Source organism: Anolis carolinensis, chromosome 2, assembly GCF_035594765.1.
Source record: "Anolis carolinensis isolate JA03-04 chromosome 2, rAnoCar3.1.pri, whole genome shotgun sequence".
NCBI lineage: Eukaryota > Metazoa > Chordata > Lepidosauria > Squamata > Dactyloidae > Anolis > Anolis carolinensis.
The window spans coordinates 152,844,526-152,857,583 of NC_085842.1; the positions used below are offsets into that span (position 1 = coordinate 152,844,526).

At 39.6% G+C, this 13,058-nt stretch overlaps 1 protein-coding gene across 3 annotated transcripts in view; it reads left to right on the plus strand.

Annotated features, from left to right (window-relative positions):
* The window catches only part of slc39a11 (solute carrier family 39 member 11), a 432,840-nt gene that overhangs the window by 355,012 nt on the left and 64,770 nt on the right, over nt 1–13,058 (plus strand). For all 3 annotated transcript variants that reach the window (XM_062970859.1, XM_062970860.1, XM_062970861.1), the window contains one exon: nt 12,193–12,262. In XM_062970859.1, coding sequence (XP_062826929.1) covers nt 12,193–12,262 — 70 coding nt within the window. The remainder of the gene's footprint in view (nt 1–12,192; nt 12,263–13,058) is intronic.

The following is a 13,058-nucleotide window of genomic DNA, read 5'->3' on the forward strand; positions in this document are numbered from 1 at the left end:
AATTTATAATTTAGGGCATTCTGAATTCTCAGCAAGGGACATTTGTAGGGACACCAAGATGCTTGTTTATAAAGCTATTGTCCTCTCTGTTGTATGCCTGTAAAACATGAATCATCAACAAACATCACTCTCAACTTCTGGAAAGATTCCATTAGTGTTGCCTTCAAAAAAATCCTGCAAATTCCTTGGGAAGGCAAGTGAACAAATGTCAGTGTTCTGGAAGAAGCAAAGATCACCAGCATTGAAGCGATGATCCTCTGACATCAACTTTCTATACTGGCCACATTGTTCAAATGTCCAATCATCATCTCCCAAAGCAGTTACTTTACTCTCAGCTTAAGAATGGAAAAGGGAATGTTGGTAGAGAGCAAAAGTGTGATGACTCATGGGCCATGTAGTCCCGTTCCTAGTATTATTGTGGCAGATGAAGAGGAAAACTTGGGTTTCCCACCGTTTCAGCCAGAATTGGAGCCCTTGCACCTGCAGGATATCTGCCCTCCAGAAGCCAGCCAAACAAGCCTTGAGCAGAAATCTCCCCCATTTTCTCGCCGAGATTATTATAATTAACAAAGAGGCGCTCGCGAGGCGACTCGCCGGAGCGCCAGGATCGCTGCCAGACAATTAGATGATTAAGTCTGTTTCCCTTGGGAAACTTTAGGGAGTCATGCATCTGGACACAGAATGGCTTTCGGTTCTTGTTCCCCAGAGAAAGTGTTCTTTGGTGGGAAAACGAGATCCTATTTAGGTGTTTGCCCTCGTAGGAAACCTTGCGGAGTCAATTCGTCAGCTCGTGGAGTGAGATCGTGTGTAGACTTCTACTCCAGTTCCCAGCTCCTGAATCAAGTTCCCAGCCCTGCCTTGTTCCACGGATTTCTATGGACTCAGTTCTTGTTCCACGATTGCCTTGTTTCAAGTTGGACCTTGTTAAGTCTCAAGTCTTGCTTTGCCTTGCGTTTTAACCACGGACCTTGCTTCTCGGATTCAAGCCTTGTTTTCTATTCCTTCGGATTTACCTTAAGCCTCTAAGACTATGGACAGTTCCCCACACTATTGCTTGCCAGATAGTGTGTGTTTCGGTGAAGTGGATTATAACTTTGGGCTTTAATATCATATATTGGACATTGTTTTCCTGGACTATATTTGACCTTTCCTGAAAGGTCTATTTCTGAACTATATTCTACACTTGTTTTTATTGACTTTATATATTCCTTTAATAAAGATATTAGATAGAATCTGGCCTCTGCGCATGGTTATTGGTGCTCTGCAGCCTGGGTCCTGACAAAAAGAGATTTAAAGATGGGCTTAAAGCTAACCTTAAAAGTATGGCATACACACCAAGAAATAGGAAGCCCTGGCCCTCGAGTATTCTTACCAATAGTGCTATGGATTTTGAAAAGGCATGGGCAGAGGACGAAAGTAAGAAACATACCAAGAGGAAGGTATGTCAAGTAAATCCTTGTTGGGATCTTTTTCCATCTGGAAATCTGTGTCCTCATTGTGACAGACCATGCCAATCCAGAATAGGTCTCTTAGTCACTTATGGATCCATCACCAAAACTTTGCCTCTGGAAAATAGTTATACTTGGCCATGAGGGATTGCCTATGATAAATCCAGTACCCCTGAAGGAACGGCAAACATTGAATTCTGTTATTATTAAAGTGCAGTCATCGCAGCATAATTCTGTGCTATGAATAGACTTCCTCAGAACTCCAGAGAAATAGGTAACACTGACCAACACACATTTTGGTCCCCTGTTTCTGGGTATATTTGACCTGCTGATTCCAAAAATGATGCCAGTTTCCTCTTATCTAAGAAATTAGAGTTGATGTGATCTATCTAATGCAATTTTCTGAATCAGCACACCAAATAACCGCAGGAGCAGGCCTGAATGCCAAGACACCAAGAATTCTTTTTCTTGGGTTGGGTAATGTATTAACACCCAAAATGATAAGCATCACTAAACCTGTGAACTTCTGGTTATTCCCTGGCTGGGAGTCCTGTTGTTTGTGGCATCAGAATGACTAGAAACAATATATGTTGGGCTCCAGCATCTTTCATAATTGTTCCATAAAACGTAGATATTTTTGGTCTCTATAACATGCAGCCATGAGAAAAGATGTATCCGTTCATATTTTCTTTTGTACTCACCTTCTAACTAAAGGATGAGACATCCTTTTTGCCATCTCTTATAGCCTTATTGAAACTTTGGGGGGGAAATACGTGAAAAAATGTTTTAATATTCGCATTGTTCACACACAAAAAGTGCCATGTCTCTAGGCTTACCTTTGATAATAAAAAAGTAAGAAAGTTCTTTGCACTCAGGGACTTTGTTGGAGATAATTCATTTGCACAATCACACATATAATTTTCCTATACAAATGATATGTTTTGGGGCAGACTATATTTTTTGTAGAAAAAGCAGTATTTTGCAGATCAATCAATCTATTTTGCATAAAATGCATTTTGCATAATGCAAGAATAATGGTATTGGATTAGAAACAAGAAGTTGTTTCCTCCAAAGCATGTTTTCTACATAAAAAGCATGCATTTTGGGCAAGGGGGAAAAATGTGTGCATTAATTTGCAGAAAATGTGCATATTCTTCTGTGCAGGGAAACAATGTGTATATTTGAAGTTTTCCTAAAATATGTTATGAAGTTGAATAATGTTCAGGAATTGCACAGAAATCATGGCATCTCATGGAACAAGTAAAAAATTGCTGAAATTATTTGTTCTGTCAAGCAAGAACAAAATGAGCAAAAAGTTGCCTCCCCAAGGGGCGGTAGTTATAAATCCTGAATTTGAATGTGAGCAGTCCAGATTCAAATCAGCATTCAACTATGAAATTTCCAGCTTTTCAGTATTTTAGATATTTTTCAATATAATTGCTTCAAAAGAAGGGTTTTTTGACAGTAACAATGAAGGTGAAAAAAATGGAGATAAAACTATTAAAGTACTCTGTAATTTGACAAATAGTGTAGAAATTACTTGTATTTCCTAGTGGCTTATCTTAATGTGATTATGGAATAGAATTCTAAAAGGGGGAAAAAAAGTTAAGCTTCAGTATTTTGCCATTGACTCAGACCATATGACCGAGGGTACAAATGCAAACTGCCCTGGATTTGAGTCCTGTTAAGCCATATTCCCAAATCCCTGGAGAGGAAAAAAATGGAGATGAGAGTATAAAGGTCTCTTGTAGCACCCTTGGGATTGTGAGAAAGAAGTTAGTAGCATAAGCTTTTATATATTTCAGTCTGATGAAATGAACTTACATCTGAAAAAGTTCATATTATCAACTTCTTTTTCTCAGTTAGCATACTGATCCAACTATGTAATACAGTCTTTGAAGATGGGAATAGCACTGGATACCTGAAATAATTTGTATCATTATTGGTTGAGCACTAAGGTTTGATCAAGGCTTTTTAGTCCCCTTTATTTGAAAATGAATACCGCATTATTGACTTAGAAAATCCTGTATTATTTTCGGGGTTCCCAATGGACAAAGATCTTTGACATTGCTGGCTACTTGGGGATTTCCAATGGGATTTATGGCCATTGTCAAGTCTTGTGTAATCCTTTACACTTTCAGACAAGTGGTAGGTCTTCTATTTTGTCTAAATTTTAATGAAAGCTTTTCAAAGTACTCACAGATTTTAAACTCTTCAGAAATAGCCTTTTTGAGACCAATTTGTTTGCCTAATTGAAATTGTGTCTTAGTGCTAGAGGTGAACGTAGCAACAGTGGTGAATGGGTGACGTGAATTAATCCAGATAGGAACAGGTTGGCTGCAGAGTTCTTCTACACCTGGGCGTTGCCTGATAACCTCAAGTACTGTGACTAACCTTTTGTTATTAATTTAGTGCATGATATGTCCTGAAATGTAGCAATTATGAAGAGGCACTTAGTAGAACTTTCCTGTCATCTGAAAATAAAGTTGATGTCACCAGTCTACTCAGATTGGCCTTGCCTCCATTTCGTGGTGTGCAAGTGAAGTCACATTCACATCAAGAGGCTGTTGTAAAGAATATAGCTCTATATCTTTCCTCTTCCCCCCTTTCACTTTTCGTTTGGTGATGGAGTCAAAGGAAACAAGTCTACCTCTTATTTCTTAATGCCTGTAAATTACAGGTGATGAATAATTGTATGAAAAACAATTGTATGAAAATTCAGTATTTGAGAAAGGTGAACCGACTTTGGGATATTTAGAGGATTGATTGTCTGAGAGATGCCCGTAAGTGAGTCAAGAACGAGTCAATTACAGAGGAAGCAACTTCAAGACTCATCTCTAGGGACAAAGCCAAAAGCACATAATGATGTCATGTTTCCTGCGCTTGTCTGAAGACTAAATGCTTCCCTCGTCCTATTAACAGTTGTAATTAAGGTAGTTCGATTTATACCCCGTGGAGATGTAAATGCACCTGCTAGAGAAGCTTCTATTAGAGCATGCTGAGTTCTTATGCTGTAGTAATTAAGCAATCTAGAAAACTGGCACACTGTAAATCTTCTCTTATATGTATTAACTTGGTTAACACTTTAGAGGTGGAGTCCCCAATATGATCCATACTGGCTCAGGTGTAGCCCTGGAAAGCTACACTGCATCTCCCAAATGTTCCTCACATTGTGGACTTGCGTCGTCCTGCATGTAGTCTCTCTACAGAGTTCCATCTTCTCTGGGGTGTTTTGCTCAGCAGTCTGCACCCACCACTTTCCATCTATCCCTTTCATTCAGGCAGGTGATCCTCACTCTTTTTTTGTATGCCAGTGAGCGACAGGAGGCAAAATGGAAATAGAATCGCAGAGCTGGAAGAGGTCACAAAGGCCACCCATTTTAACCCCCTGGAATAGTAGTGGAAGTGTCTTGGTGGTATCATTTCAGAAGGTTGCTGGTGACAGCACAGGCCCAAATGGAGGGAGTAAGGGTGGCCAGAAAAGGCACCACGGAGCTGCCACTCCACTCACCAAATGTCTTTGAGAAGAGTACTCTGGGGAGTTTAATTATTAACAGCTTGTGTTTGGGATCGGCAGTGAAGACATGTTAGGAAAATCTTTGTGATGGGTGTTAAATAGGGGTTTTTAGAGTGAGACCACCCAACTAAAATGGAAGAGTGCTATAGTCATTGCAGAGCTGCTGCTTGGCTCATCCATGACTACTGATCTGGAATTTGCCCATTTTTCTGCAATAAGATATGTAGCAAATGGCAGTAAGAAAAGTGTTGTGAGCAAATTTCTGGAGCTGCCTATCAGTCCAGTTTTCAGAAATAAAATCCACTCTGGGGTCTACAATATTAAGCTGAGGGAGGGTCAGAAATCTGGATTGCATGGAGCAAAAACTTTGCCCTTGATAAACGAATAATAAACACTAAATTTGGTCAACTGCTTTTTCAAAAATAGAGACAGATAGACTCACCAGTTTAGGTAGGAAGATTTCCTTATTTTGTTTTTTGTTGGTCATTATATTATTTGGATGGTGCAAAGCCTAAGGTGAAGCACATGTGCCATCCCCATGGTTGCTCACTGTTTTCTATTTCACTTCTCCCTTTCAGTGCTTCTTTCATCCTAAATTGCCTTGATCGGTCTTTTCTTAAAACAAGGTTCTATTGGCAAGGTGGCCTCAAGCAAGACAACTTGAAAACTGTTAACTTTTATCCTTGAAGATTTTAGTTGCTCATATTTCAATGGGCAAAGATATCTGACAGATATGCTAATTATATTAACCAGGAAAAATCTGTCAAACAATTGCTGAATTAAAATTGCTGCTCCATGAGGAATAATCTTGTCTTGTCTCTCAGTTCCTAAATATCTTTCCTCATGACAGCCAAAAAGCTTCACAATATAGCAAAGGTCTAACACACCATTATAAAGACTGTCATGCTTGTACTTTTATCCAGTCCAGAGCAAAATAAGAGGACATATGAATTCTTCCTAATGACTGTCCCTTGACATTGGCTTATAAATCGTCAATTGGCTTCTTAACTCTGTCATTTGGCAAAGAAGAAAAGATCCTTGGCAGCTTTGTTACTGATCAATGCAGAAAGCATAATTTTTACAGCAGGCAATATAAGTTCTTCAGCGGTTGTGTATGGTTTTCCAGTAAAAAGTTATTAGTTGAGAAATGTATTGTTTTCACAGTTGCAGTTGTTTTTACCATTTTCCTATTTTTCTGAAGCTTAGTCGCCATAACCATTTGTCTTAGTGCAGACATTGGATTTAGGTTTTACAGTCAACCTGATCAGAAACTGCTCTTTGCCCTGTATAATGGGGTTTGTAGTTTTGCCACAGCATTCATACTATCAGGGTCTGGAGGCCCTCTCTGCACTCACCCACTCCATGTTTCAATTTTGGCAGGGTCTCCTTGGGCTCCTTTGTCTCCATTTAGCAGCCTGCTGCCACCTTAGGTAACACTGGCACAAGCCCAGGCATGGTATAGTTCTTCAAGCCTTCATGAATCTCCTTGCAAACCTTAGGGGTCTCCACAGATCACGGGTTCAGAACTGCTGTTTTAGATTTCAGCCATATTCCTGTTTTATTGGGATTAAGCTTTATTGGAAAGGGTGGATGGGACTGACTTCAGAGTTAATATCTGTGAGCCTGACTAAACCACAAGAACTGTGAAGTCCCATTATTATTATTATTATTATTGTTATTATTATTATTATTATTATTATTATTAGCGACATTTATATCCCGCCCTTCTCACCCCGAAGGGTGATATATGAACATAAGTGAAATGCAGATTAAACGGAAATTATGTAACATTTCCACCATCAATCTTTTATGAGCTATGTTAAGGTTTTTGAGTAAATTGGTGTAGTTGTAAACAGCAGTTAACAGCAATTTGATATAATTGTAATTTTATGGTGTCATGCTGATTTAGAATTATATTATTAATTTACACAACGACATTGTATGACACAAACAAGATAGATATGCTGGACTTCATATCACAAAATCACAAGTCGAACACTTCCCAAGCGTTTAGGGCGGTGTGATGTATTTTCGGATGATGCGTGCAGATCCCAGTTGGGTGGCCTTTTGCAGTTGGCAGATCGTAATTTTGTCAATATGTATTGTTTCCAAATGCCAGCTGAGATCTTTTGGCACAGCACACAATGTGCCGATCACCACCGAGACCACCTGTACTGGTTTCTGCCAGAGTCTTTGAAGTTCGATCTTGAGGTCCTGATAGCGGCTGAGTTTTTCTTGTTGTTTTTAGTCAATGCAACTGTCACCTGGTATGGCGACATCAATGATCCAAACCTTTTTCTTTTCCACAACTGTGATGTCTGGTGTGTTGTGTTCCAGAACTTTGTCAGTCTGGATTCGGAAGTTCCACAGTATCTTTACATGTTCATTTTCCATTACCTTTGCAGGTTTGTGATCCCACCAGTTCTTTACTGCTGGGTGGTGGTACTTGAGGCATATGTTCCAATGAATCATTTGGGCCACATAGTTGTGCCTCTGTTTGTAGTCTGTCTGTGTGATTTTCTTACAGCAGCTGAGGATATGGTCAATGGTTACATCAGCTTCCTTGCACAGTCTGCATTTTGGGTCATTGGCTGATTTTTCGATCTTGGCCTTAATTGCATTTATTCTGATGGCTTGCTCCTGGGCTGCAAGGATCAGGCCTTCTGTCTCCTTCTTCAGTATCCCATTTGTGAGCCATAGCCAGGTCTTCTCCTTGTCAGCTTTTCCTTCAATTTTGTCAAGGAACTTTCCATGCAATATTTTGTTGTGCCAGCTGTCAACTCTAGTTTGTAGTGCAGTTTTCTTGTATTGGTTTTTTGTCTGCTGTGCTTTGAGGAGTTTCTGATTTTTGACTTCAATCAAAACAGGTTCTTCACTTTGCTTTACATATTTTGCCAGGGCATGTTCTTCTTTGACTGCTTGTTTTACTTGTAAGAGTCCTCTGCCAACAGATCTTCTAGGCAGGTATAGCTGGTCAACATCACTGCGAGGGTGCAGTGAATGATGAATGGTCATGAGTTTTCTTGTTTTTCTGTCCAAATTGTCCAGTTCCACCTGCGCCCAGTTTATCATGCCAGCAGTATATCTTATGACAGGTATGGCCCAGGTGTTTATGGCCTTGATGGTGTTGCCTCCATTGAGCTTGCTTTTGAGAATTTTTCTGACTCGTTGTGTGTATTCTTTGCTAACCACAGTTTTCACATGTTCATGCTTGATGTTGTCCAGCTGTAATATGCCCAAATATTTATAGGCCTCTGGCTGGTGGCACATTATCGTTTGGCCATTAGGCATATTTATGCCCTCACTTTAAATGATTTTCCCTTCTTCAGTGCCACTGTTGAACATCATCATCATCATCATCATCATCATCATCATCATCATCATCATCATTATCATCATCATCATTATTGTCGTTGTTGTTTATTTTCCAGAAAGCTCTAATTCATTAATTCCTGAGAATCTAAGTGTCTCACTGCAAATCCCAGGATTCCTTAGAGCAGAGTCAAGGCAGTTAAAATAGTGTTTAACCTTTATGGCTGGATCTGCATTGCCATATAATGCAGTTCCAGAATGCAGACTAGATGCATTGAACTGGATTATATGGAATCGTAGATTCATATAATCCATCCTACAACAGAATCATGATACAGATACATATAATCATAGAATGATAGAATTGGAAGAGACCTCATGGGCCATCCAGTCCAACCCCCTGCCAAGAAGCAGGAAATCACATTCAAAGCACCCCCGACAGATGGCCATCCAGCCTCTGCTTAAAAGCCTCCAAAGAAAGAGCCTCAACCACACTCTGGGGGAGAGAGTTCCACTACCAAACAGCTCTCCTTACAGTGAGGAAGTTCTTCCTAATATTCAGGTGGAATCTCCTTTCCTGTAGTTTGAAGCCATTGTTCCACGTCCTAGTCTCCAGGGCAGCAGAAAATCTTGCTCCCTCCTCCCTATGACTTCCCCTCACATATTTATACGTGGCTATCGTGTCTCCTCTCAGCCTTCTCTTCTGTAGGCTAAGCATGCCCAGCTCTTTAAGCCGCTCCTTATAGGGCTTGTTCTCCAGACCCTTGATTATTTTAGTCACCCTAATCTCGGACACTTTCCAGCTTGTCGACATCTCCCTTCAAGTGCGGTGCCCAGAATTGGACACAGTATTCTGGGTGTGGCCTGACTAAGGCAGGATAGAGGGGTAGCATGACTTCCCTAGATCTAGACACTATACTCCTATTTATGCAGGCCAAAATCCCGTTGCCTTTTTTAGCAGCCACATCACATTGTTGGCTCATGGTTAACTTGTTGTCCACGAGAACTCCAAGATCCTTTTCACATGTACTGCTGTCAAGCCAGGCACCTTGGATTGCAGTCTAAAACACACCTTCCTGGGAAGAAGAACCCTGAATTCGAAGTAAATATGCATTGGATCAAGCTGACTGTATCAGTCTGGTCTGTGATGATCAACTGCATGTGCAATGGTGGATTGAGACATTATATTCCTTTTATAGTTGTCAGCATTTTGTGATTGGAGACAATACTCAGTTTTTTGTAATATAGCACACCCATTTGCAAAAACCCAGTTGCAAAATTTGTTATTTTGCAACTGGTTTCCAGATCACTTTCACAAAAGAGCAGAAGTGCCAATGGGACTAAATACCTTGGAAAACTCCTGCTATAGTGTGGCATTCTGATTTCCATGTCCCTGAAGTTGACAGATTAAGACTTGCTTAAATGCTAATGCTGAACTAATAAAAAAAGCAGGTTCAGATCACACTGGCAGTTACAAGACATCCAATTTTTCAGTTAGTTTTTCCGGATATAAATATTTAAGAATCCATTTGACAATTTTTTAATTTCATTTGATCGATAAGAATTATAAAATAGTACACCAATATACATACAAAAAGAATGGACCAAAATACAGCTATCATTATTGGGAAGACCAGCAGCTGTTAAAGCACATAGCATCCCTAAATTTTTATTTTTATTTAGTGAAATTCCTTTAAAAGTAGACATAGAAAAATATTAGAAATGGCAAAAATATATTGAGATTTTTATTGCAGGTTCATCAACTTTTAGGTTTATTAACTTCTCTAAATATCTTCATTCTTCTAGTAGCAATGCCAAATTTGGAACTATATTAGAATGTATTTCAACTGGTTCAACAACGGAAATTGTTCAAGAATTACAACTCTATTGCTTGGGTTCAAATCGGAAAAAGTAAAGGATTAAAAGATACTATGGCAAACATGTTTGTAGATAGAATAGAATTAATAAAAGAAAAGTAAAGCTAGACAACCCTTAACTGACATCTTAGTTTATATATGGTTCAAATATAAGAAAGTGCTTGCACCATCTCCATCACCCCTTTGCCCATTCATAGAACATCATTTTTTTACACACAAAGATGAATATAGTCAATTTAATAGGTGGGAGGAGAAAGGGATTTATACAATAAATGGCTTATTCTCATCATGGGCCGTGATTATGTATGATGAGGATGGAGGGGGCATATCTCTCCCACCACGTCCTATGGTACTTCCTCTCTGCTGTATGAAGTTTTTTGCACGCTACTTACAAGTGAGTGCAAAAGCATAAGTGGTTGTATTGGTGCATTGATCATTGTCCATTAGATTCTAGTGGTTTTCAGTATCAATGGCTCTTTTGTAAAGCTGCATTTAATTGATCATGCAAAATCAAACCATACCCAATTTTTTGCATTTAAAGGCTTAGCCACTGAGAAAATCAATTTCCCTTTCAGCTATTCTATACATTTCAGCTAAGCTTATTGAGAACAGGGGAGACCAGGGAACATGAAAGACAATGAATGAGAATGGGGTGTACAAATAACATCATAGCTCCTGTTGATTAAGAAGTCCTGGATCTCTATCTCTGGCTCCACTACACCACTTGTTCAAATAAGAAGTGAGTTGGTCCAATAAAAGGAGTTGCTTTGCAGTGTGTTTCTTTCTCTATATAATTAGTTCAGTTGTGAAGACTGATTTCTTGTGGGGTTGTGTTGCAATGTTGTTTGTCACTGCCTATAATTCTGCATCGAAAGAGCAGTCTTTGTTCCTAGTTGTTTGTGCTTATTTGTTTGTGTAGCAACCGATAAAGCTGAATAACTACAGCAAATATAGTAACAAATATAGCGCTCTCAGAAGGTCAGATCTGCTCTGTGGTTCAATTAGAGAACAGTAATCATGTTAGCCTATTCCAGCAAAAACAACAAGGAGCCTTTAAAGACTAACAAATTGACTCCTTGGCTTTTTCCAGTATGGCTTAAGGCTTTTATTCAAGTTGCATATAAGCCTCATTGAAATTAGTAAAGCAAGTATGGTGGCAACAGAATTTAATTCCTACTTACAACAACTTGTTTTAAGAGCATTTGCCCTTTTATGAATTAGAGACTCAGGAGGAGGTGTGCAGTACTTACAGCATTAAAGAAAAGAGCATACAGGCAAGAAATGTGCTCTGCCTAAAGTGGCTCCTGACCAACATTTTAAAACTTCTCAACATATTTACTAAAGCATTCCAATTAGATAAAGGTAAAGGTTCCCCCTGACGTTAAGTCCAGTCATGTCCGACTCTGGAGGTTGATGCTCATCTCCATTTCTAAGCCGAAGAGCCGGCGTTGTCCGTAGACACCTCCAAGGATGTGGCCAGCATGACTGCTTGGAACACCGTTACCTTCCTGCCAGAGCGGTACCTATTGATCTACTCACATTTGCATGTTTTCGAACTGCTAGGTTGGCGGAAGCTGGGGCTAACAGCGGGCGCTCATTCCACTCCCTGGATTTGAACCTTCAACCTTTTAGTCCGCAAGTTCAGCAGCTCAGCGCTTTCCCACCGTACACTGCGCCACCGGACAGTACCATTTACTGCATTCAGTTGAACCATGCTATTTGGATATAAATGTGCATCCCTATCGCACATAAAATATGTGTACATAATGATCCCGTGGAAGCTAAATGAGCAATCCACAGTCAAAGTGGATCTGGATATGCATATTCAGATTGACTGATAGATCGATTACATATCCTGCTTTCTTCTCAGTATGGCACTGGAGGCAGCTGATGTGAAATCATGTTTCCCTTCTATAAATGTTGCAGGGTTTTTTTAAATTCCAAGAAAGGAATAGGCAGTAGGCATCTTCTTTTTTATGATTTTAGCATGCAGTAAAACCACATGGCTACCAACTGTTGCTTTCCTTTTCTGTTTCAGAGGGTTTGGCTGTTGGTGTTGGATTTGGTGCTATTGGAAAGTCGGCATCTGCAACATTTGAAAGTGCTAGGTAAGTGCACTGTGTGATTTTTTTCCATGTCTTTGTGTTTTATAACTTCAATTCCTTGCACAAAAGGGCTGTGAATGCATAAACTTACTCTGTTTTTTAATTGCAGTTGTCTTAGTCTCATTTTTTGCCTGGAGCTTATCATACAATATGGTGGTTTTGCCATTGCTGTGTCATGCTGTGCCTCTGTTGGCTCCTTTGGATATCATTTTTCCCCACCTGAAATAATCTGCTAACATTTCCCCTATTGTGCTGTGGTTTAGTAATCACTTTGGTATGGATGTCTCATTCCTCTTCATTGTGATATTGGGAGTATATTGGATGTGGTGTGGTTTTGATGGGGAACTGGAAAATATAGGTTTTCAGACATATATTGTATGCACATTAGAAGCAGTGAAATGTAAAAAAATCAGACTCTCTGTGTGATAGATTCTAAGGATGTACAAGCTGGCAGGACAGGGGGAAGAAGGGGGGTCTGTTATCTATACATACATTTCAGTGGGAGATGGTCCTTGGTACAGCTAATGGAGGGAGAGTGGACTTCTCTCCCCTGACAGGTCAATAGTAGGCCCCTGATTGATATCTATAGCTGAGCCTTAGTTATCTGTAACTGGCTACAGGCTGCTTTTAGAGGGCTTAAATAGGAAAATGCTGAGACATGCATATATATACCCATGTATGTAAACATGTGAAGTGACATATTGATGTATGTTTCTTTGTCTGTCTGTATTTGAAAATGTATAAAAGGGAAAATCAACACCTTTATCCTCACTCTGGTTTGTTTTTGGAGGAAATTCCA